Source organism: Bufo bufo, chromosome 6, assembly GCF_905171765.1.
Source record: "Bufo bufo chromosome 6, aBufBuf1.1, whole genome shotgun sequence".
NCBI lineage: Eukaryota > Metazoa > Chordata > Amphibia > Anura > Bufonidae > Bufo > Bufo bufo.
In genome coordinates, this window is record NC_053394.1 from 56,009,589 (window position 1) to 56,035,234 (window position 25,646).

At 47.3% G+C, this 25,646-nt stretch overlaps 1 protein-coding gene across 3 annotated transcripts in view; it reads left to right on the forward strand.

Annotated features, from left to right (window-relative positions):
- Window positions 1–1,973, forward strand: part of LOC121003151 (glutathione S-transferase omega-1-like) — a 141,124-nt gene extending 139,151 nt beyond the window's left edge. For all 3 annotated transcript variants that reach the window (XM_040434762.1, XM_040434760.1, XM_040434761.1), the window contains one exon: window positions 1,711–1,973. In XM_040434762.1, the coding sequence (XP_040290696.1) occupies window positions 1,711–1,867 (157 nt within the window). In that variant the 3' untranslated portion in view covers window positions 1,868–1,973. The remainder of the gene's footprint in view (window positions 1–1,710) is intronic.
- Window positions 1,974–25,646: the final 23,673 nt, after the last annotated feature.

Sequence of the window (25,646 nt, forward strand, 5' to 3'; positions counted from 1 at the left end):
ATGTGGGTAGCTTGCAGGATTGGACGTCTGCTTGGTAGCTATGTAACTGGCAGGAATGAATCTTCTGCACTTTTCTGTAGCTTCTGCTTTGTGGGGACAAACTAGCTGAGGAGGAATGGCCTCTCCTAGGTCTCTGGACTTAACTCACAGATTTTTCAGGGGATGCTTTCTTCCTGGAACTCTGGAGGTTGTCTGTGGTTCTCTGCCTCTTTCATCCAGCTGAGGCTGCAGGTGCTCAGCCTGGGTATATGATCAGGTCTCAGCCGAGACAAGATCCTTGCTGTCTTCCCTATGCAGGGGATCTCCTGAACGCTATCGCACAGCCTTCCCCAACAGGGGTGGCTGGCACACTGACTCCTTCTCTCACATGCAGTCTTTAGTACAAGGATTATTCCTCCTCCCTTCAGCCCCTGCAAAAAAAAAAAGTAAAAATAAGTCACTATTCTCCTCCACATACTGACCTGCAACCTCTGCTCCCCTCTCCAACATCGTGCTCTGTAGAATCTCCTGCACATCTTTAGGCCCCGCCCCTGTACGAGACTCCGCCTCTTCCCTGCACATTATACCTCCCAGGAGAAACTCCATTCTAGTCCCTACGAATGCTCTATTGCCTCATAGGCGTCAGGCCCCTATCCTGAAGCCTCTGAGGAAGAACAGAGGGGACGGGAGCCATAGGCTCCTGTGACCCTCATTGAAGTAATTGCTTGGTGCCCCCTGCAATTTTGCGCCCAGGCAATGCCACCCATCCCCACCACACTACGCTACTGCTGGTATCGGACTCAATACCGCCAGGTAGTTTGACTGATTCAATGGGGTTGATTCTGCCGCCGGGTGCTCTTTAATGAAACTTCTGTAATTTTTTTTTATTTTTATTTTTTATAGCATCCTCAGGATAGGTCATTGGTATCTGATAAGTGGGGGTGTTACACCTGGGACCCCTGACGATACCAAGCGCAGCTGCTAAAAAATGTGTGGTGCAGTGATGCCTTCTCAAACAGCTGATCCATGGTGTAGGACCCCAGCAATCAGATACTGATGACCTACAATATCTATAAGATGGGTCTGTGGCTAACCTTGGGCACTCCAGCTGTGGTAAAACCAACTCCCAAGATGCACACTTGCTTGGTTGTTCTCAAAACTCCACAGAAATAATTTGAGCATGCTGGGAGTTGTAGTTTCACCACAGCTGGAGTGCTGGAGGTTAGCTATCACTGGGATAGGTCATTATTTATAAAATCTTGGAAATCCCCTTTAACGTTGCAGGTAGGGATGAGCGAATCGACTTCAGATGAAACATCTGAAGTCGATTCGCGTAAAACTTTGTTGTATTACTGTACAGAGCAGGAGCTCCGTACAGTATTAGAATGTATTGGCTCCGATGAGGCGAAGTCTCGAGACTTCACAAAGACTTCGTAAATTAATTTGTACTGTTAAAAAATAAAATAAAATAAAAAATATCCTGAACTCTGGTTCGGTTCCAAGATACCACTTTGTCTCGCGAGACTTTGCGAAGCAATAACTTTGGCTCATTGTTGCTAATACATTCTAATACTGTACAGAGCTCCTGCTCCATACAGTATTCGAACTAAGTTTTATGCGAATAGACTTCCAATGTTTCATCTAAAGTCAATTCGCTCATCCCTAGTTGCAGGGTCTACATCGGGACTTTGGGCATAATTTTAAAATTTTTCTTTTTCTCCTCTTATCTAGTGTTCTGGAGAATTTGCCACGTGTGAAAGCCTGGCAAGAGCTTATGCTGCAGGATCCTGCTGTAATAGAGACCTTCACAGAGCCGGATGTTCTACGCGGCTTTTTCGAACTATATTCTAAGAAGCATTTGGATGCCTGTGATTACGGACTTGACTAATGCCTGATAACCGCGTGATCTGAGTATGCTGTACTTTCTGATCAATTGCATCTTATGTGTTTAACAGAGGCACACCAGGCTGTGATTAAATAGACTTTCAATTATTCATGTGTCACAGGGTTTATTCTAATCTTGTAGTAATTATCAGACTGATACAGACAGCTCCAAGACGTGTACTGCAGCTATCCTAAAACTTCTAACCTGCACTTCACTGCATGGGAAGGAGAAAGTCCAGTGGCACAGGAAATACAGTCCAGAGCGTATAATCCATTAGAGCAGGATATACAGCTTAGGCGATATAGTCCATGTGCAGTGGCCGGGTTTGTGGTGGCCTCAACTAGACTTGAGCGAATCTAGGTTCAAATAACTTATATTTTATTGCTGTTTCCGTACAGCATTAAAATGTATTGTCTCTGTGAAGCCAAACTTCGTCTTGCGAGATTTTGGTGAATTGCTTTGTATCTGTGTATTTAAAAACCGTTTAAAAAAAAATAAATCCAAAGTGGGCTTTGGTTCTGAGCAGGGGCGGACTAGAAACAAAGTGGCCCTGAAAAAATAAAAAAATGAACGTGGCCCCGTTTCGTAGTTGGGTTGAAATTGATGGAAGGCAGGGCCAGCAATCTATTATGGCACGTTATACCACCCCAACAGAGCCAAATACCACAATCCATCACAAAATACATCCCCAAAAACTTCCACTCACTGGCTGTGAGGAGGGCACAGGTGGCCCCCTGGGCATCGGCCCACCGGGACCTTTCCCTGTAAGGTCTATGGCCAATCCGCCCCTGGTTCTGAAGTACCAGCCAGTACCAAAACAGACTTTGGATTCCTATTTTAAATAGTTTTTAAATACGCAGATATGAACACAGTAGTAATTAATCAAAGTCTCGGGCAAGAAGAACTTTGGCTCTACAGAGCCAATACATTAAGATCAAAGTATTTGAATGAATCGACTTAAGATCTATGATTCGAAGCTGGAGTCGCTGAAGCCTTTTCCCATTGCTATGCTGAGTCCCCGATCACTGTCGGTGTCACCACGTGTTTCTGTTATCCAAAGGTGATGGTAAGGCACCACAATGGGAAATATGTCCAGAGACTCAGGGTTTTAAGTAAACCAGTGTGCATCTTTACTGGAGGAACTGAAGTGCAAAACAATACAGGAAAAGCACTGGGCTGCCTTCTCCAGACTCCTCCAGGGCAGAAGAGGGTTCATGCTGAGGAAAGGCCTGAGCTAGCTGTCCCTCTCACTCTCAGAAGGCTGGCTCCCTGGTCACAGGGCTGGTGACCTATGGTCTGTAGCTCAGTATCCCTATCTCAATGTCAAATTCTCCAGCCTAGGTCCAAATGTTTGAACGTGTCGTCTCTTTAAGAGCCACACAGGGGCGGATGTGGCAGGCGCAGCACTATAAAGTGCTTTTTGCGCTGTGGCATTAGAATTTTGATATCTCTGACTTCTTAGTCTAACTAGACTGTCTATTACTCTGTAATTCCTCTAGCGCCATTCTATGGAAACAGCAGGTTTAAAGAGCACACCAAATGCTTGCTATAATTTCCTTATTAACTTAAACTTTTCTTCATATAACGCTGCCACCTCCGCAGCAGATAGTCCATGTACAAAACACGTGTTGCATAAAGATTCATAAAATCGCGGTATGCATAAGATGGTGGTTCAACTGTTCAATCTTGTCATTCAACATAAAATGGTGGATATATTTCTCTCGAGTATCTGTACTCTCACCTTAAGTTATTTTAAGCACTTTATGATCTCTCTGAGGGGTATATCTGAGGTTAAGCAATAGTTCTACTTGCTTAACTTGGTTTGCAGATTGGTTGTATGGAATTTGGTCGCAATTTGTATGGAATTTAGTGGAACTGTTAGTAAACGCACATATAACTTGTTCAGTATACAGTTCTAATCACAATACGAACAATAGGAACACTTTATAACTGTTCTAAATGCCTATTTTGGCCTCTCTGCTTCCATAAAACACAGCTCTTAGTGGAGTGAATGTCTGTTCAGCTACTCTCCTCTGGTGTAATGATTCTAGCAGCTCGTGAGTGTGGTTGGTCAAAATTCCTGTGTGAGAGGCTGACTGTGAGTGGTCTAGACTCCTGCCCAGCAACAACAGTTTAACTCTATGCTTTCTGTTTCTGCTGTGTAATTGAGCTTACATTAGATTATATAATGAATCTTAATGGCATATTATCTTTTCTGCGTCTGTGAACACAAAATAGAACTATTACATCACATCCAAACATGAAGTCACTGTAAATAACTCTGCTTTTGTCTTTAACACCTAAACATAGGAACTGTATTAAGGTTATTGGCAGGTCTAGCTGTATAAACCTGTATTAGCAACCTAAAACAGGTCTTAGCTGGCCAGCTACAGCAGACATACGACCTGTGCAGCTGGGCCATGAACTACATAGATTTACTTGTGTGTTCGCTGCCTCAATTCCTTCCCCTGCGCTGCTGCTAGCACAAGAGGGAGGTGGCCCGCTTTGTCCAGCATGCAGCATCATAAACCTCCTTCACAGGAGGCCAGGGCCCCCTCTGTCGTGCAGATGCTTGTTACTACTGTCAGTGAAGGCATTGAAGTTACCATGGGGCAGTGGGTGGATTAGAGCTTCTGTAATAAAATAAAACCTATAACCACACATTGTAAACATATTGACCCACAGAATAAACATACCTCCCAACGGGACAGTCCCGGATTGCAGTGGCTGTCCCGGTATGGGGGCGCATACGTTCTGCAATTTTGGTGCAGACCCATTCATTTCAATGGGGCAGTAAAAGATGCGGACAGCATTCAGTATGCTGTCCGCATCCGCACTTCCGTGATGCGGATCTGCAAACAAAATGAAGCATGTCCTACTTTTGGCTGCAAATTGTGGTCCGCGGCCCCATTGTACTCAATGGGTCCGCAAAAATGCGGATGACATGTGGAAAGACACCAAATGTCTTCCACATTGCGGATCCACAGGAAGTTGAAAGAAATTAGCACATCCCCCTGTTGTGACTTTCTGAGCCAGGGAAAGTTGTGTGGCAGAATAGTAGAATGTCTGCAATCAATGTAGAAAAGCTCATTGTTATGATTCAAGAGCGCCCTGCACTATGGGATACACGTGCAGAGGTGTATCATGAACGTCTAGTAAAAGACCGCTCTTGGGAGGAAATTGCAAAATAATTGCTACCAACAGCATGGTCCGCTGCATCGACAGTGAAAAAGGAGAAAATCGGCGAGTATAAAAAAAATTGTTAGTATCTATTTAAATTGTGAAAACCCGGCCTACAGTGGTGGGGAGTGCAGGAGCACATGGTGTCACTGGTTGCTATGACGCCGTGCACTACTGCACTCAGCAGCATGGAAGGCCGGGTTTTCCTACACTGACCTGGTGCCAAGGTGACATTACACTGCATGGGGCCCATGTAGTGTAATGGCACCTGCTGCACCATGTCAGTGTAGGAAAACAGCAAATTTTGGGCAATTTTTTACTTTTTAATCAATTTTATACTGTAACAAAGCAAGGGTTAACAGCCAAAAAAACTTAGTAAATTGTCCTGACTCTAGTTTACAGAAACACCCCATATGTTGTGGTAAACTTCTGTGTGGCCAAACAGCAGGGCACTGAACTAAATAAATGCCATTGTTTTTACAAGTCCGATTTTGCTGTACTGGTTTTATGACACCTTGTCACATTTTAAGCCCCCCTGATGCACCCCTACAGTAAAAACCACAGGAAAGTTACTCCATTTTGGAATTTACGGGATGAGGTTGCAATTTTGTAGGTACTATTTTTGGTTGCTCTATATTAGACTTTATTTGAGGCAAGGTAAAAAAAAAAAAAATTATAAATATCATTGCCTTTTGACTCTTAATACAAATGTTGTCTTGTAAGGGTGGGTTTACACTAGTGTTAGGGATTCCGTTATAACATGGTTATAACGGAATTCCAACACAGAATGCAAAACAGAAGCCTTTAAAAGGCTTTCAGTTTGCTTTCCGCCCTAATAGAAGTCTATGGGAAAACATAACGGATCCATCTGGGTCCCGTTATGCAAGACGGAAAACAATGTCCTGTCGACAGCTTTCCCATAGACTTCTATTAGGATGGAAAGCAAACAGAATGCCTTTTTAAAGGCTTCCATTTTGCAATCCATCATAATACAAGTCTACGGGCAAAAAAACGGAACCGTCCTTCCGCCTTATGAATTCCGTTATTTTCAGTTATAACCATGTTATAACTGAAAGCCATAACTGAATCCCTAACGCTAGTGTGAACCCACCCTAAATTTGTTTTATTTAAAATAAATTTATAAAAAAAAATATATATATATATATATATATATATATATATATCCATCCCCAGTCGTCTCCATGACAGCACAAACTGAGATTGCATTCCTCTGATAGGACAGGAAAAAGCACACAGAGAGGTTAAAACCCCACCCCCACCCCTCATCGCCAGTGTGTTTTTTCCTGTCCTGACAAGGAAGGAATGCCAGAGAGGTGCTGGGAGCTCTTCTGGGTTCCCTAGTCCTTTTTTTGCGGTTTTTACCTTTTTTCTTCTTGCCCTGCTACGGCGGGGTGTCATCCGTTAGACCGGAGGTCGGTTGCGGGGTCCGGCTCTTCCCTCCTCCAGGTGCGGTCTATGCCCGGGTCACCCTCATTCATGGTGACCCCGGCGAAATTCCCTCTGCGGCGGCCCAGGCGGGCTTGAAGCAGTGCGGTAGGGCGGCTGGAGCGACGCTATGACGCGCTTCCCTCCAGTCGCCAGGTGATGATGTCGGACGCCGGGAGGCGTGGCCAGCGTCGTGACGTCACGGAGGCCGCGGCCGGCGCCAAATTCAAAAAGGGACACCGATTCGGACCGCTCTGAGGCCTCTACGATTCACCCTACCTGCTGACAGCATCGTAAGTGGACGGGAGCTGAGAGGATGAGCGCCCCCAGGGCCGGATTAACGTAGGGGCTGATGGAGCTGCAGCTCCAGGCCCCTACCATAAAATAGGCCTATCTGCCAGCCAAAAGGCCGTCAGGAGCGGCCTGCGCTAAAAGTCCTCTGTTGTCAGCTGTCACATAGAGCACAGACAATGCAGAGACCCTCACCTCACGCTGGCAGCAGGGAGCCTGAGGGAGGGACTCAGGAGGAGCGTAATATGATCCTAGAGTGGAAGCTGCTTCTGCCAGCCCCTCCCCTCCCCGCCCACCAACCAATCAGAGCTGAGGCAAGGCAAGCACTAGCAGCTCTGAGTCCTCTGAGTAGTACAGGGAGTCTTCACAGGTCCTGTAAGGGAACTGCACAGTGTAAAGTGTAGTTCCCAGGTTAGAACAGTACATCTGCCAGGACCTGTGATGACATCATCACAGGTCCTTCAACCCCTAACAGCAAGTATTAGAAGTTCACAATCAGCTCTGCATTGATCCATACAGACTGGAATGGAGTGGTAAGAGGAGGTCCTCCACTTTTCATCATTTACCCCCCCTCTCCATGCCCTGTTTTTACTCATTGCTCACTCATGTATAATACTTCAGACAGTTACAGTGACCACAACCTCATGTACTTCACACACACAGTGACCATAATGCATAACTGACCACATATTTCTATAAACACTGCATCTACAGTATTATACCTTGTATGCCTCACATCTATATATATACACACTGCATATATTAAACAGTATTATAGATGCAATATGTACAGATATATAGTATATACAGCAGTGTACTGATATGTGAGGTACAAGGTATAATATATGCAGTGTGTATAGATATATTGTATATACAGCAGTGTACTGATATGTTAGGTACGAGGTATAATAGATGGTGTGTACAGGTATATTGTATATACAGTATTGGATTGATATGTGAGGTACGAGCTGTAAATTATAACTCATATATCAGTACACTGCTGTATATACTATACATCTGTACACACTGCATCTATTATACCTCTTTTGTGTGCCAGGCCTGTTTTGTAATCCCAATCCGGCCCTGATGGCATAAATTATAAAACGCAGCGAACATAGTTCATGGAACAAAGAGAGAGGCCTGGAATGGGTAGTGGGAGGGGCTATGAAAGGGGAATGGGGGCCCAATTTAGATTCTTGCTATGGGGCCCAGTGATTTCTATGTACGCCTTTGACAGGAGCAGGGAGATAAGAGAAGTGACAGATGACACAGAGTTTAGATTACAGGTTGAATTAACCCTTTAGGATCAAATTGGCTTCTCAGGAGATATATATGTTAAAGGCATCTCATTCAGTAGCTATATAACTAAGGCTACTTTCACACTAGCGTTCGGAGCGGATCCGTCTGATGTTTTATCAGACGGATCCGCTCCTATAATGCAGACGTTTGCATCCGTTCAGAACGGATCCGTCTGCATTATAACTTAGAAAAATTTCTAAGTCAGAAAGTAGCCTGAGCGGATCCGTCCAGACTTTACATTGAAAGTCAATGGGGAACGGATCCGCTTGAAGATTGAGCCATATGGTGTCATCTTCAAGCGGATCCGTCCCCATTGACTTCCATTATAAGTCTGGACGGATCCGCTCGCCTCCGCACGGCCAGGCGGACACCCGAACGCTGCAAGCAGCGTTCAGGTGTCTGCTCACTGAGCGGAGCGGAGGCTGAACGCTGGCAGGCGGATGCATTCTCAGTGGATCCGCCTCCACTGAGAATGCATTAGGGTCAGACGGATGCGTTCGGGGCCGCTCGTGAGCCCCTTCAAACGGAGCGCACGAGCGGACACCCGAACGCTAGTGTGAAAGTAGCCTAAGGGGGGGTTCACATCTCCTTTATGGATTCCGTTAAGTGGGGACTGTGGGGACTATTTTATTATCAGCCAGTGACTGTGTTAGGCTACTTTCACACTAGCGTTCGGGTGTCCGCTCGTGAGCACCGTTTGAAGGGGCTCACGAGCGGCCCCGAACGCATCCGTCTGGCCCTAATGCATTCTCAGTGGAGGCGGATCCACTGAGAATGCATCCGCCTGCCAGCATTCAGCCTCCGCTCCGCTCAGTGAGCGGACACCTGAACGCTGCTTGCAGCGTTCGGGTGTCCGCCTGGCTGTGCGGAGGCGAGCGGATCCGTCCAGACTTAAAATGGAAGTCAATGGGGACGGATCCGCTTGAAGATGACACCATATGGCTCAATCTTCAAGCGGATCCGTCCCCCATTGACTTTCAATGTAAAGTCTGAACGGATCCGCTCAGGCTACTTTCAGACTTAGAAATTTTCTAAGTTATAATGCAGACGGATCCATTCTGAACGGATGCAAACGTCTGCATTATAGGAGCGGATCCGTCTGATGAAACATCAGACGAACCCGCTCCGAACGCTAGTGTGAAAGTAGCCTTACTGTAATACTGTTATCAATTCAGCACATAGTTTTCCCTGTGCGTGCATTCACATTTCACTTCACTTGGTTCCTTGTACTACTGTCAGTGTCAGACTGTTGTCCCTGTGGGTAACAATGCACAACAGACAACAATGCACACCACAGTGACAGCTCCTGAGTCCTCCTGTCCGGCATCAGCCTCAGCTTCCCTTCACTATCACTATAATCAATCACTCTTCCTGATCCTGACTCACTCATTAGAGAGCTGAAGAGCCGACTGAGTCAGCAGCAGCAAGTGAATCGAATGGATAGCATCTGCGCATGCGCACCGGCACCTAGAGTCTTCGGTTCACTTGCGAGTCAGCTCAGCAGTCAGTGACTCAGCAAGTGAACCGAAGATCCGATTCATGAATCGGTTCATTTGAATGAGCTGATTCAAATGAACCGATTCATCTGAAAGATCCGAACTTCCTATCACTACTGAGGTCATATCCGGCGGGCCGCGGCATTACAGGAACAGCACCAGCTGCTCTGACGTCCTGCCGCCGGATATACGTCACAGGATATCCGGCGGCAGGACGTCAGAGCAGCTGGTGCGGTTCCTGTAATGCCGGCCCGCCGGATATGACCTCAGTACGCCCGCGGTTATCCCTCCTGCACGCTGCGCTGTGTACAACCTACTCAGCAGTTTCGACCAGCACACGGCCCACAGCGCTCAGCCACACCAGCCCGCGAGACAGCAGGAGCTTCTGGAGCAGGGCAGGTATCAGATAAACTCATCCAGTTGGAAGAGAGGGCAATCATGGTGCTGTTCTGATTTATGGACACAGCTCTCAGCATGCTTAGCCAGCCTTCTATCTGGCTGTTTCTGAACCTGTGGACTGTGACTCTCAAGAAGCACAGCCAGATAGAAGGCTGGCTAAGCATGCTGAGAGCTGTGTCCATAAATCATAACACAGCTCTATGAAAATTACTGACTGGCTAAGCATGCTGAGAGCTCAGTCTCTATAACATAACACATTAAAGAAATTACTGTTTCTAGCTGCTGGTCCACAGCAGCTAGAAACAGTAATTTCTTTAAAGGGATTCTGTCACCAGGTTTGACCCCTGTCAGCTAAAAATATGCTGATGTTCAGGGCGTCTTCATGATTCCTAATGTGGGCTTATAAATGTCATCTGTGGGCTTATTTAGCTAAAAAACAGCTATTACTAACCTGTCAGTCAAACAAATAAGGTGCCCAAGGGGATGTTAATGGATGCAAGGTGCCAGCCGCACCCACCGCCGTTCGTGCCCAGCGCCGCCTTTCTGGACTTCTGCACCGCCTCCTAATCCTCTGTGCCGCCTCTCGCTCTCCCTCCCTCCCCCCTCCTTCTGCTGTAAGATCTCGCGCTTGCGCACAGGGCTCTGCCTGATGCGCCCGTGCAGACTTCTCCATTTGGCTTCTTCCAGCGAAGTGCGCATGCGCCGGCACTTCGCTCAACCCCTGTATGCGCGAGATCTTACAGCAGGAGGGGGGGGGGAGGGAGGGAGAGCGAGAGGCGGCACAGAGGATTAGGAGGCGGCGCAGAAGTCCGGAAAGGCGGCGCTGGGCACGAACGGCGGCGAGTGCGGCCGACACCTTGCATCCATTAACATCCCCTTGGGCACCTTATTTGTTTGACTGACAGGTTAGTAAAAGCTGTTTTTTAGCTAAATAAGCCCACAGATGACATTTATAAGCCCACATTAAGAATCGTGAAGACGCCCTGAACATCAGCATATGTTTAGCTGACAGGGGTGAAACCTGGTGACAGAATCCCTTTAATGTGTTATGTTATTTAGACACAGCTCTCAGCATGCTTAGCCAGCCTTCTATCTGACTGGCTAAGCATGCTGAGTGCTGTGTCCATAAATCATAACACAGCTCTATGAAAATTACTGTTTCTAGCTGCTGTTGTCCACAGTCCACAGCAGCTAGAAAACAGTAATCTTCATAGTCATGTTAAATGATCACTATAGTGTCAGGAAAACAAAGCGGTTTTCCTGACACTATAGTGCCCTGAGGGTGCCCCCACCCTCAGGGTCCCCCTCCCGTGGTCCCCCTCCATGTTGCCAAGATAGACGCCAAATGAAGGGGTAGTTTCAGGAACAAAATACTTTAATGGTATCGATAAAATATATATGTAATTAAGACACTGAGTGCAGTTCCATAAAAAGGCCCAGCAAAATCCTCAGCACCAGGCCCATGATGCTCTTAATCCGGCCCTGAGCGCCCCTACCACCACTGGCTCGGGTCCTGAGCCCCCTACCACTCTGGGCGGTGTGAGTGGCCTGCTGGCACCTTTTCTTATTGCATATTTTCCCTGCAGTGGTTGACCCTTTCCTCCCTTGTGTGTTGCAGGGAGAAAAGGAGTCTACCTCCTCTGTTAAATCCAAACCCAGGAAGTGCGGCGTCTGTTCTAAGCGCCTTCCTTCCTCAGGGTCCAAGTTACTGTGTAAGGACTGCACCTCTACCGTGGTGAAGGCAGAGTCCTCTAGTTTTATGGAGGAGATCAAGACTCTGGTCAGAACGGAGGTCCATTCAGCGTTGGCTGCTAGGGACCCCCCTGCCTCCCCTATACCCCAGCCCTGTCAGGGCCACAGACCACCCTCCTCCAGAGGCCTGGACTACTCCGGGAGTGATCTGGACTCGGCCGACTCTGTTTTGTCAGATGCGGGGACTTCGGCTAGATCTCAGGAATTGGAGGAAAGTAGTGAGTACAGGAGATTCCTCTTTAACCCAGAGGATATAGAAGAATTGATCCGAACCATCAGGGCTACTATTAAGATGGAGGTCCCTAAGAGGTCCAAGTCAGTCCAGGAGGAGATTTTCGGGGGTTTAGGGGAGAGGCACAAATCAGTGTTCCCGGTCCCGGACAATATCCAGAAGATGATACGGGCAGAATGGGAGAAGCCAGAGAAGGGTTCCTTTATCCCATGGGGCCTCAAAAGGCGATACCCCTTCGACGAAGCGGACTGTGCCGACTGGGAGACCATTCCCAGGGTGGATGCTCCCGTCGCTAAGGTAGCGAAACGAACGGTCCTTCCGTTTGAGGACGCAGCGCAGCTCAAGGACCCTCTAGATAGGAAAGCCGAGAGTCTGCTCAAGAGAACCTGGGAAGCTACAGCAGCTCTCCTAAAACCGGGGGTAGCAGCGACATGTGTGGCTCGTACACTCGCGGTGTGGCTTGAACAACTAGAGCACCATATAGCGAATAAGGCCCCTCGGGAGGAGATCCTGGATAGTATTCCTCTTCTGAAGAAGGCTACTTTCTTCCTTGCCGATGCCGCTGCAGAATCGGTTAGGCTTTCTGCCTGCACGACGGTTCTGTCCAATACCACCAGACGGGTACTATGGCTTAAAGCCTGGTCGGGCGACTCCGTATCGAAAAACAGGCTGATGTCCCTACCCTTTCACGGTCAGTACGTGTTCGGGTCCGACCTGGACAAAATCCTTGAGAATGCCACGGACCGTAAGAAGGGCTTTCCAGAGGACAAATCCAAGTCCAGGAGACAGTTTTTTCGGAGGCCCCAGCAGGATCCCAGGGCCGATAGGAGGAGCCGCGAGGGTCGCGGATTTACGAGAGGCGGGAGTGGAAAAGGTTTTTTCCTTAATCCCAACAGGGGAGATCCCGCTCCCTCTTCATCAAAACAATGACATCATCCCGGTCGGAGGAAGGCTCCGCTCCTTTCTAGGGGTTTGGGAACAAACCATCACGGATCCATATATATTAGGCATCGTAGAACATGGCTACACTATAGAACTGGATTCCCTTCCTCCGCAGAGGTTCGTCCTGACCAAGCTCACCAGGGGCCTCGAGTCTCCCTTATCCGAGGGCGTAAGAAACTTATTACGCCTGGGGGCAGTAGAAAAGGTACCCGCCAGAGATTTGGGGAAGGGTCACTATTCCCCCTTATTCCTGGTCCGGAAATCGAATGGCAATTTTCGGACCATCATAAATTTAAAACCCCTGAACAAACACATCACCTACCACAAGTTCAGGATGGAGACAGTCAAGTCAGCGGTGAAGCCCATCAAGAGAGGGTCTATGATGGCTACAATAGACCTCTCCGACGCATACTTCCACATCCCAATACAGGTCCGTTCCAGAAGATATCTGAGGTTCGCGGTGGAGCAAGGCGGGACACTTTGCCACTTTCAGTTCAAGTGCCTCCCGTTCGGCATATCATCGGCACCCCGCATATTCACCAAAGTGATGGCGGAGGTCGTAGCCTCCCTAAGCAAGGAGGGGATAATAATCGTCCCTTACCTAGACGACCTGCTAATAGTAGCAGAATCCTCAGATCTCCTTCACAGACACATCCAGGTGGTTCTCTCGCGCCTCCAGAACTTGGGCTGGTTGATCAACCGGGAGAAGTCCGACATGTTCCCAGACCATCGGAAGGTATTCCTGGGTATTCTCTTGGATTCAGTTCTTCAAAAATCTTTTCTCCCTCCGCTAAAGGTACAGAAGCTGAGGTCAAGGGTCCTCCACTTCACCAAACAGTCCCGTTGCTCAATAAGGCAGGGCATGGAAATGCTGGGCCATCTCACCTCCTGCATCCCCGCGGTAGCCTGGGCCCAATTCCAATTACAGAAGCTGGTTCTAAAGCAATGGAACGGGTATCGATCATCCCTGGACCAGGGGCTGTCAGTGTCCCGGGGGGTAAAGGCTTTACTGGGCTGGTGGCTCAAGGCCAAGAACCTGGAATCGGGAGTTCCATGGAGGCAGGAAAGTGTGTTTTCCCTCACGACGGACGCCAGCTCTTGGGGCTGGGGGGCCCTCACGGCTTCGGAGACTTTCCAAGGGATTTGGTCCGAGGACCAGAGAGAGATGTCCTCCAACTACAGAGAACTCCGTGCGGTGTGGGAAGGCCTCAGGTCCATCCAAATACAGGCCAAAAATCGCCACGTCCTGGTCCATTCGGACAATTCTACAGCGGTGGCATTTATCCAGCACCAAGGAGGAACAAGACACTGTCATCTCCAGAGGCTCTCAGACCGAATCTTCCTTTGGGCAGAAAAGAATCTACAATCCCTTGCGGCAGTACATCTAAAGGGATCCCTGAATCTCCAGGCGGATTACCTCAGTCGGCAAAGTCTGGATCCAGGCGAGTGGTCTTTGTCCCAGACCGCTTTCCAACAAATTCGGGACTGTTGGGGGAATCCCATCCTAGACCTGTTCGCATCAGCAAAGAATCACAAGGTTCAGAATTTCTTTTCCCTCAATCGAAGAGACCCATGTGTGGCAATAGACGCTTTTACCCAGAGCTGGACGACTGGCCTTGTCTACGCTTTTCCCCCGATACCAGTAATCCCAAGAGTGCTCCAAAAGTTTCAGTCCGAAAGGTGCAGACTGATTCTGGTGGTCCCATTCTGGCCCAGGAGAAGCTGGTTCGGGCTCCTCAGGTCCCTCAGCCTGGAAGATCCCATTCGTTTCCGACCGAAGGAGGGTCTTCTAACCCAGGGTCCCATACCGCACCCCAATACCAACCTCCTCAAGCTGTCCGCTTGGATTCTGAGCAATCCCTCTTGCTAGGGCTAGGGCTCTCTGAAAGAGTAGTTAAGACCCTCTTACTCAGTAGGAAGTCCAACACCTCCAAAGCGTACCTCAAGGTTTGGAGGAAGTTCGCCTCCTGGGGAGGAGTCAGGTTCAACCAGTCCACCCCTAATATCCCGCTTATCCTGGAATTCCTCCAGGATGGGCTGGATTTGGGTCTTGCTCCTAACACATTGCGAGTTCAGGTGTCTGCCTTGGGGGCCCTCTATAATACCAGCCTCTATGAGGTCCCCTGGGTAGCAAGATTCCTGAAAGCGGCAGATCGACTAAAACCCAGAGTCAGGAATATGGTCGCTCCATGGAACCTCAACACTGTCCTTTTAGGGCTGTCAGATGTTCCGTTTGAGCCTCTGCTCTCCCTATCTATTAAGTGGCTCACTCTGAAAACCATCTTCCTAGTGGCCATATCCTCCGCAAGGAGGGTTTGCGAGCTCCAGGCCCTGTCCATACAGGAACCCTTCCTCAAGGTGCTAGACGACAAGCTCATTTTCAAATTAGACCCCTGTTTTCTCCCTAAGGTGGTCTCCTCCTTTCATAGGTCGCAAGATATAGTTATCCCGTCTTTTTTTCCTAACCCTAAAGACGAGCAGGAATCTAGATTCCACAATTTAGACGTTAGGCGTTCAGTTCTTCATTATTTGCACGCCACAGAGGAATGGCGTATCGATAAAAATTTATTTATCCAATTTGCAGGTCCAAATAAGGGTAAGAAGGCAGCTAAGAGCTCTATATCCCGCTGGATTAGATGCACCATTTCTGAGGCCTATAAAGCTTCTGGCAAGGAGGCTCCTACATCCCTTAGAGCTCACTCGGTTAGATCGGTCTCCACTTCTTGGGCTGAGAGAGCCTCTGCTTCGTTAGAACAGATCTGCAGGGCAGCTACCTGGAAGAGGGCCCACACCTTCACCAAGCATTATAGGGTGGATGTGTTTGCTGACGAGGACTTGGCCTTTGGACGTAAAGTCCTAGGTGCTGTAGTCCCCCCCTAAGTTACTTTGTTAGTTCTCAGTTTGTGCTGTCATGGAGACGACTGGGGAAATGAGTATTACACTCACCGGTAATCCGGTTTCCTGGAAGTCTCCATGACAGCACAACTTTGTCCCGCCCTTGTTTTTTTCTTTGTCAATAGACTATTTGGCTAGCTTTATGTTCTACCCTTTGTCCTAGTCCTGTTATAATACACTGGCGATGAGGGGTGGGGGTGGGGTTTTAACCTCTCTGTGTGCTTTTTCCTGTCCTATCAGAGGAAGGCAATCTCAGTTTGTGCTGTCATGGAGACTTCCAGGAAACCGGATTACCGGTGAGTGTAATACTTATATATATATATATATATATATATATTTTTTTTTTAGTATAGCAACTAAAAAAGCGGTGGAACACCAGCCGGGTACCAATACCGGTGAGAAATAAATGCTAAACAAGAGTGTAGAAGGTTTCAAAAATGAGAAACCATACATGTATACCTGACTTCTTGGATTTTTAAAGCCGATAATGGAAATGAGAGCGTAAGTAAATTTTATTTAATAATTTTAAACATTACATTACGACCGTGTGAAGCCCGTGCTGTGGTCCGCAATGCACGGGTACCTTCCGTGGCCCAGCCGCATGGGGATCGCAAACCCATTCACTTGAATGGGTTCGCGATCCCTCCGTTCCGCAAAAAGATAGAGCAAGTTCTATCTTTTTGCGGTGCGGAGGCACAGAACGGAACCCCAGGAAGCACTCCGTACTGCTTCCGTAGTGTTCCCATCCGTGCTTCTGTTCCGCATCTCCGGATTTGCAGACCCATTGAAATGAATGGGTCCACATCCATGATGCGGAATGACAACGGAACGGTGCCTGTGAATTGCGGATCCGCAAATGCAGTCCGCAATACGGAAACAGGACACCAACGGTCGTGTGAGCCCTAAAAATTGTAATATAAAATGGATTAATTATAATATTTTCTAAACAGAACCGTGGACAATCTTTCCGAAGCTTTGAGATCTCATCAAGCAGTGTCAGAAGCTCATGGATCTCAAGCTCTTTAAGAATCTCATGCTCTGTCAGAAGCTCCCGGATCTGAACAAATGTCTGCCGAGGTGGAGGGAATAATTGAAGAGGATAACCAGGAGGCTACAGAACAAGATCCATCACTGCAGCCTTACAGTATGTAGTAATCGAGGAAAGACTGGAAGAAATTCCTCATCCAGAGCCAGTAACCCCTGAAGCAGCTAATGTTCCGGTGTGTCATTCTTCTGGCAGGCGACTGCAACAGAATGATTCCGGTGTAGATCTTCGAACCCAGGTGGATACAATGGTCATGGAATATTTAACCTAGAATTGCTCTGAAGCCAAGGAGGAATTTTGTTAAATGGCCTAGGTTACCTTTTGCGCCGTGTGCCAGAAGAACGACTTGCACGGTGCATTTCTGCTACGGTTCAAGTTCTTGATCGGTTCGCTGCCCCCCAGGAGCCACATCACCTGGAAGACTATCTCGATCAATCTAGAAGAGAACAGTTGAATCTCCCTTCCCGTCATCGCCCTGATCCCCCAATCGTGCAAAAAATAATTTTTGTTAATGAAGTTTTATACTTTTAATCTTTTGTTAGAAATTATTAATAAAGGTTCTAATTTTTAAAATTAAAATTGTTTTTAATATTGATTACATATTATCTATTTAGGTCATTATTATTAAATAAGGCCTCATGAACAAGAAAGTTGTGAATCTGTTCCACGCATTGGGGACCACAATTTGCGGTCCTTAATACACGGAATGGCCGCACAATAAATAAATAAATTTATGATATGGTACATAATTACTTCTATTATTTTTTTATCACACCAATGCTTGAGCTGCATGGAAGTTCAGTAAGGCTTTTTTCCCCTCACCCATGACGGCACCCCATGTGACCAGGGACCTCCCATCCGGGACAGGAAACCTGAGAAGATAAAAGGTTCACACCCCCACCAAGCACCAGTTCAGGTTTCCTGTCCTCCGGATGGGAAGTCTCTGGGAAGCTCACGTTGGATTTCACGTTGGTTCTCACCTACAGCCGAGGGGAGGCCCAGGTTTTTATCCGGTGGGTGGCCTCCCCCAGGTGGCGTCAAGCTCTCCGGGGCTGCTGCCTACAGTCTGGGCCTCTTCCCCCACATTCCGGCGCTGGCCTGAGGGAGCCGCTGTGGCCGTGTTCAGGCGGCTTCTCTCCTTGCTCCCGGGTTGCCCGTCTTCCTGTCGGCGTCGGAAGGGGCGTCTGCGCATGCGCACGCCCCGACGCGGGGGGGGCGGGGCTTGACCCGGAAGTCGGGTTGAGCGCCGATGTGTGCCCTGGCGCGTCTTTTAAAATATAAATGGGGCAGAGGGGGGGAACCCAGCCGGCTGATGTGGCACACAGTGTGGTGCTGAAGAGGCTCTTTGCGGTCAGCAAGATGTCAGAGCCTACAGACGGACGCGCCGAACCCCTGGAACCCTCAAGGCCCGGAAGTCCGGTACCAGTCCTGAGGAGTGGGGGCTAAAGAAGGTGGTGAGATATATACTTTTTTATTAATGGGGTGTTATCTGCTTGATTTGTGTAGGTGGCAAAGCCCCCCAAAAAAGCGGCCTCAAAGACGAAGCATAAGGAGTGTGCAGGATGTAAGGTCCCCCTAGCTTCCTCCTATTCTAAGCCGTTATGCACCCCATGTATTGATAAGTTGGTGGCAGAGGAGTCACGGAGCCTTTCCAGGAATATGCGATCTTTAATAAGATCTGAAGTGAAAGCATCCCTAAAATCCTTAACTACGAATCGCCCGCAGTCTCCGGGAAGATCTCCGGATATGAGGGGTTCGGATATAGACCGCTCTGACGCGGAGGAAAGAGAAGCAAGCCAGTTACTCTCCGATGATAATACTTCGTCAGCAGAAGAAGAAACAGGGGGATCCCTTTTCTCGCCTGAAGATACCCAAAACCTCCTTAAAGCGGTCAGAGCGACGATGCAATTAGAAGAGGTGAAACAGCCTAAATCAACTGCAGACGTCGCCTTTCAGGGGTTAGGTCCCAGAAAGCAGAGAGTTTTTTCCGTTCATGAGAATGTACAGGCATTAATTAAAAAGGAATGAAAGAATCCTGATAGGAAATTTTTTATTCCAAGCTCTGTCAAAAGGAAATATCCCTTTGATGAAAAGGTAGCAGCCTGTTGGGACAAGGCCCCTATTGTTGATGCTCCGGTGGCAAAGATTGCCAAGAAGTCTGCTCTTCCGTTCGATGACCTGGGTAACCTGTCTGATCCTCTGGATAAAAAAGCGGATTTTTATTTGAAGAAGGCCTGGGAATCATCCTCTACCTGCTTGAGGCCGGCGGTTGCAGCGTCATGGGTCTCTAGGTCACTACATATCTGGCTGGAACAGCTGGAACAGCATCTCAGTGAGAAGAAACCAAGAGAAGAAGTTCTGGCCTCTCTTCCCACCTTTTTTAAGGCTGTTGATTTTTTAGCCGATGCCTCCACAGATATAGTTAGGTTCTCAGCCAGATCATCCGCCTTATCCAATGCAGCTAGAAGAGCTATTTGGCTGAAGTCCTGGAAGGCGGATCAGGGTTCTAAGGCTAGGTTATGCGCTATCCCCTGTGAGGGTGACAGGCTCTTTGGGTCTTCCCTTGATGATATACTTGAAAAGGCCTCAGATAAGAAGGGTTTTCCAGCTCCTCAACGCCCCCCCTTTTTTCGGAGATACCAAGGCAAAAGGCAAAGGGGTAGGCAGTATGATAAAAGGGAAAAGGATAGATTTCCTAAGAAATCCGGAGGTTTCCTCTTTAAACCCCAAGATCAAAGGCCCAAAGATAAGCAATGACACCGAATCCCAGGTAGGGGGAAGGTTATCTCTCTTTCTCCCAGCCTGGAAAAACATAACCAAGAACGGCTGGATCCTGGGGGGGATTGGAGAGGGGTTCCGGCTGGAGCTTCTGACCCGTCCCCGGGACTCGTTCAGGCTAACAGATTACCCCAAGGATCTAGTCAAGAGACAGGCCTTAGAGTCAGAGGTCCTGCTACTTCTGCGGAAAGGGGTGGTTGTCCCGGTTCCGCAGGCAGAGAGGGGCAGGCGTTTTTACTCTCCTCTTTTTTTAGTAAAAAAACCCAATGGATCCTTTCGGGTAATCCTGAACCTGAAGAAATTAAACAAATTCCTCAGCTACAAAAAATTCCGCATGGAGACCATAAGGACGGCCATAGATCTACTATCAAAGAATTGCTGGATGGCGACTCTGGACTTAGAGGACGCGTACTACCACGTGCCAATACATGCGTCCTCCCAAAAATATTTGAGGACAGAAGTCTGGGTTCAGGGGGAATGTCTACACCTGCAATACAGAGCCCTCCCCTTTGGGGTTTCTCAAGCCCCCAGAATCTTCACAAAGGTGATTGCGGAAGTAGCCTCCTTCCTAAGATTGTCAGGGGTTCCGTTGCTGCCATACTTGGACGACTTCCTGTTTATTTCCCAGACCAAAGAGGGCTTGATTCAAAACATCGAGGTTTCCTGCGCCCTGTTAAAGAGCCTGGGCTGGAAAATAAATTGGAAGAAGTCTTGCCTAACTCCATCCCAGAGTTGTGTATTTTTAGGCATCCTTTTAGACTCCCGAGTAGAAAAGTCCTTCCTCCCGTCCGCCAAAATATTCTCCATCAGAGAGCATGTTTTGGATCTTTTCAGATCCTACCTCTGCTCGTTCAGGAGGGCAATGGCAGTGCTGGGCCACCTGACAGCAACCTTTCCAGCGGTCCTATATGCACAGGCTCATACAAGGAAGCTACAGTCATGCATCCTGCGCCAATGGGACGGCTGTAAGCAGTCGTTGGACCGGCTTTTCCACTTATCCGCAGAGGCGAGAGTGTCTCTTCTTTGGTGGACTGTGACAGAGAATCTCTCAGCAGGAGTACCATGGGCCTTTCGGGATCCCATTGTAATAACAACGGACGCCAGCCCGTGGGGTTGGGGGGTCCACTCGGAGAACAAGGGTTGGCAAGGGAGGTGGGATTTAAACACCAGGAAAACCACCTCGAACCTCAAAGAACTGAAAGCAGTAGAAATGGCCTTAAAAGAAATAGCTCCAGACATATCCTTCAGAAACATAGTTCTATACTCAGACAACTTGACTACAGTGGCATACATCAACCATCAAGGTGGAACAAGAGTACCTTCTCTGGCAATACTCTGTCACCAGATCTTTCAGCTGGCAGAGCAGAGACATCTATCTCTGTCGGCAGTCCACATAAAGGGGAAAGAAAACATAGTAGCCGATTTTCTGAGTCGCACCCAGCTAAAGCAGGGGGACTGGTGCCTAAACTCAGAAGTCTTCTCCCAATTAACACAGAAGTTCGGCCTCCCTACGATCGACTTATTTGCCTCCAGAAAGAACAGGAAAGTGGAAAGGTTCTTCTCCATAAATCGTCTGGACGATCCAACAGCTTTAGACGGATTAGCACAGGACTGGACTCAGGAGGAGGGTTATGCCTTCCCTCCGTTTTCCCTAATTCCGCAGGTCCTGAAAAAAGTCCAGAGGGAGAGAGCAACGATTACCCTAGTGGCCCCAGTGTGGCCGAAAAGGTCCTGGTACTCCTGCCTCCTAGACCTAGCAATAGCCCCCCCTTGGATTCTCCCCCCTCGGGAGGATCTATTATATCAAGGCCCGATCCTGCATCCCAGTCCAGGAATTCTGCATCTGGCAGCATGGAGGCTGAGAGGGAGATTTGGTTAGGTCGGGGTCTGTCCCAATCTGTAGTTTCCACCATTTTGGGAAGTAGGAAGGACACCACGGCCAGAAAATATAATAAGATCTGGGAAGTCTTTTCCTCCTTTTTAGGGATCAATCCTGACCCCTTTTCTCCTCCAGATGTCTCTAGGGTTCTAGATTTTTTACAAGCTGGCTTGGATAAGGGGCTTAGGGCTTCCACCCTAAGAGTACATGTGGCAGCCTTGAGTTACTTCTTCGATTCCCAGCTGGCCCTGCATCCTTGGGTTAAAAGGTTTCTGTCGGCAGCCTCCAGGATCCGCCCTTCGATAAGACCCTTGTCCCCTCCTTGGGACCTAAACACGGTCTTGACGGCCCTGTCACAGAAACCTTTTGAGCCCCTGTCAGATTTGCCATTGAATATGCTCTCTTTTAAGATGTCCTTTTTACTGGCCATTACTTCAGCTAGGAGGATCTCAGAGATTCAGGCTTTCTCGGCTTTTCCTCCTTATACCCAGGTCTTGGATGACAAAGTTATCATTAGGCCTCTCCCGTCCTTCCAGCCAAAGGTGGTTTCGGACTTCCATAGAGGTCAGGATGTTGTCCTTCCATCTTTTTGCCCTAATCCCTCTAATAGTTTAGAAAGGGAGTATCATTGCCTAGATGTCAAAAGATGTCTGCTTGCTTATTTAGAGTCTACCTCGGCCTGGAGGTTGGATGAAAACCTCCTTATTCAGTTTTGGGGTAGAAATAAGGGGCGGAAAGTGTCCACGGCGGTTATTGCCAGATGGGTTAAAAGGGCCATTTCCGAGGCCTATTTAGCGCAGGGTCTCTCGCCCCCTTCAGGGTTTGGAGCCCACTCCACTCGAGCGGTAGCTACGTCCTGGGCCGAGAAGGCGGATGCCTCCCTGGCCCAAATTTGTAGAGCAGCAACTTGGAGCTCTCAACATACCTTTTTAAAACATTACAGGCTCCAACTTCACGCGGATTCCGCCTTTGGTAGGAAGGTGCTTCAGGCGGTTGTCCCCCCCTAATTTCTCATTAATAGTCTATCTCGCATGGGGTGCCGTCATGGGTGAGGGGAAAACAACATTGCTTACCGGTAATTGTTTTTCTCGATACCCATGACGGCACCCCCGAAATTTTCCCTTCCCTATAATAGAAGTATATTTAAAAAAAAAAAATTAAATAAAATAAAAAACCTTTAGTTGTCCTTTTATTAGGTTATATGCGGGGTAGCCCGCTACTTCCTTATTGGTTTCTGAGAGTTTTCTCTCTTAAGTATTGAAGAGATATAATGTACCGTATTGGATCTCTCTCTCTCTCTATTTTTCTTACGTGTATTTACCTCCGGAGTACTGTTTATTACTATCACTGGTGCTTGGTGGGGGTGTGAACCTTTTATCTTCTCAGGTTTCCTGTCCCGGATGGGAGGTCCCTGGTCGCATGGGGTGCCGTCATGGGTATCGAGAAAAACAATTACCGGTAAGCAATGTTGTTTTTTCACAAGAGTGGATGCCATGCGTGACACCCGCTCCGTGAATGATAGCCAAGACCCACAGCAGAAGCACGGAGTGTTAACATGACTGATAATGCTCTGTTCCTCTCTGTGACCTTTTTACTACAAAAACGGTAAACCGTAGAAGTTATGTTCCACTAGGGGTTGCACGGGTTCAGAGATGAACCCGGACATAACCATCAGAGCATTTTATGTTCTGAATCTCTACCTTGCCCTGAGCTTGATAGTGCATGGAAAGGGCTCTTTCAACAACACACTGCTGGGCAGATAGTTCAGGCAAGCAGTGTTTTGATGATTTCACCAGCTATGATGGGCCAGCTTTAGCACTGCCCTAGCCTTTGTACAGGCCAGGCCCACACAGAAGCCCCCACATTAGTGCTGATGACATCACCAAACACACTGTTTGCCGGAATCATCTGCCCGGCAGTAGCTATTTTTTTAATAAAGAGAACACTTTCAATGCACGATCAGACACAGGGCAAAATAGAGAAACAGAATAGTGATTAGAGGCAGGGGTCATATTCGAATTCGCAATATTGAATTTGAATATTCGTTATATTCTACGATTTATTTATTTTTACTTGAAAAATCGACAAGGTAATCGCGTAATATGCACATTTTTGTAATGCAAATTTTTATCGCAAATTTTTCAATTTCCAAGCAAAAACATGATTCCTCCCTGCTTCTTGCTTGTGGGCCAATGAGTCATAGCACTATATCGAAATATTTAAGTTTTTTTTTAATATTCGTAATATTCTAAAACAAGAATATATAGCAATACAGCGAATATTCGAAAAAAAACTAATGTAGAGCAATTTAGCTATTATAGTACTATAATCATGTTTGTTTAATAGTTGTAATTTTTTTCTTATCTGAAGTACAGATTGAAAAAAAATTTCAACTATTGAAAAAAAAAAGATTATAGCACTATATCGGCTAAATTGCTCTACATTCTTTTTTTTTTTTGAATATTCGAATAAATTTTATTATTCAAATCGTTTTTATTATTCAAATAAAAATTAACATATTACAAGACAGTTTGTGTCTACATTTTTCTTCCCCCCCCCCACCTCACATACACAAAAATTGGTATGAAATATTAACATATATCAAAATGACTGGTACATCTCCATCAATCATTGTACACTGTATACATACAGAAAAAGAAAAACAATTGCAGGATTACTTGACTGCTTAAGACCCTACAATCAACCCCCCCTCCCCTCCCCCAACAACCTACCCCCCCCATCCGATCAGAGCATGAATTCTCAAAACCTTCTTAAATTACGACATGAGTGTGAGACAACCATTCATTCCACAACTTCTCAAACTTCTGAGGACAACCTCTCCTAACAAACACTCCCCTTTCTAAAGTCAACATATCATGCACCTTTCTCACAAATTCTTCCATCGTTGGCGGACTCCCCTGGATCCACCTCTGAGCAATCAACTTCCTGACCACATACAACAGCCTCCCTACTGCCACCTTAACAGACTCACCCCCACCAATCTCCTTCACATATCCCAGCACACAGATCTTTGGATCTTTCTGCACCCTCAACTCCAGGTTACGATTAATCAAAGTCAACACCTCATCCCAGAAACCACTTAACACTGGACATGACCAAAGCATATGAAGCAAATCAGCGCCTTCCTCCATGCACTTTGGACATTTGTCGTCAGTTCTAACACAGATTTTTCGTAAGAATACTGGAGTTTTATAGACTCTGTGGATGATAAATAATTGTGACCGCTTGCCCTGTTCACTTACCGACACTCTGGGGACTGCCTCCAGTATATCTTCCCACTGATCCTTAGATATGTCCCCTAGATCATTTTCCCATTTCCTCATCCTTGTAAGAGGGGATCCTATCAAGAATTTGTCTAGTAGCAGAGTATACACCTGTGAAATCAAACCTCTCTTCCCTCCAGCTGGGAGAACGAGTTTGTGGACCACATCCATTTTTGCTATAATGCAACCCTTCCTCATCATGACATCATAGGCGTGTCTCAATTGCAAATATTGATAGAACCAAACTTTAGGGATGTTGAATTCCTGCTGTAGGCCTTGAAATGATTTAAATACATTAGTCTCAGTCAATTGACCTATCCTCATTACTCCATGAGATTCCCAATTCCGAATTCCAGACAGCGATATGAATTCTGGCATCAAGTTATTGTTCCAGACTGGGGAAAGTTCACCTACCCCACCTACACCCCTGATCAATTTCACCTTTGCCCACACTTTTTTCATAAGCTCTATAAGCGATACTTTCTCTCTCCCCCCATGCATTCCTGCACCCTCCAGAATACCCATCAGGTCCCTGCTACCCAACCAGTGTTGCAGTATCTTTCCCGTCACATCTGGTAGCTGAAATTCCATCCAGCCCTTAAAATGTTGACACTGGGAGGCTAAGAAATAAATCCAGGCATTAGGGACAGCCAACCCTCCTTCAGCCTTAGGATATTGCAGCGTCTCCAGCTTAATCCTAGCTTGACCATATTTCCAGATAAGATCTCTGAATATCGAATGTATTTTCCTAAATCTATCTAAAGGGATCCATACAGGGGCATTGTTCAATACGTACAGTAACTGGGGCATCATTTCCATTTTTAAGAGATTGACTCTACCCACCACCGATAAAAAGAGTCTACA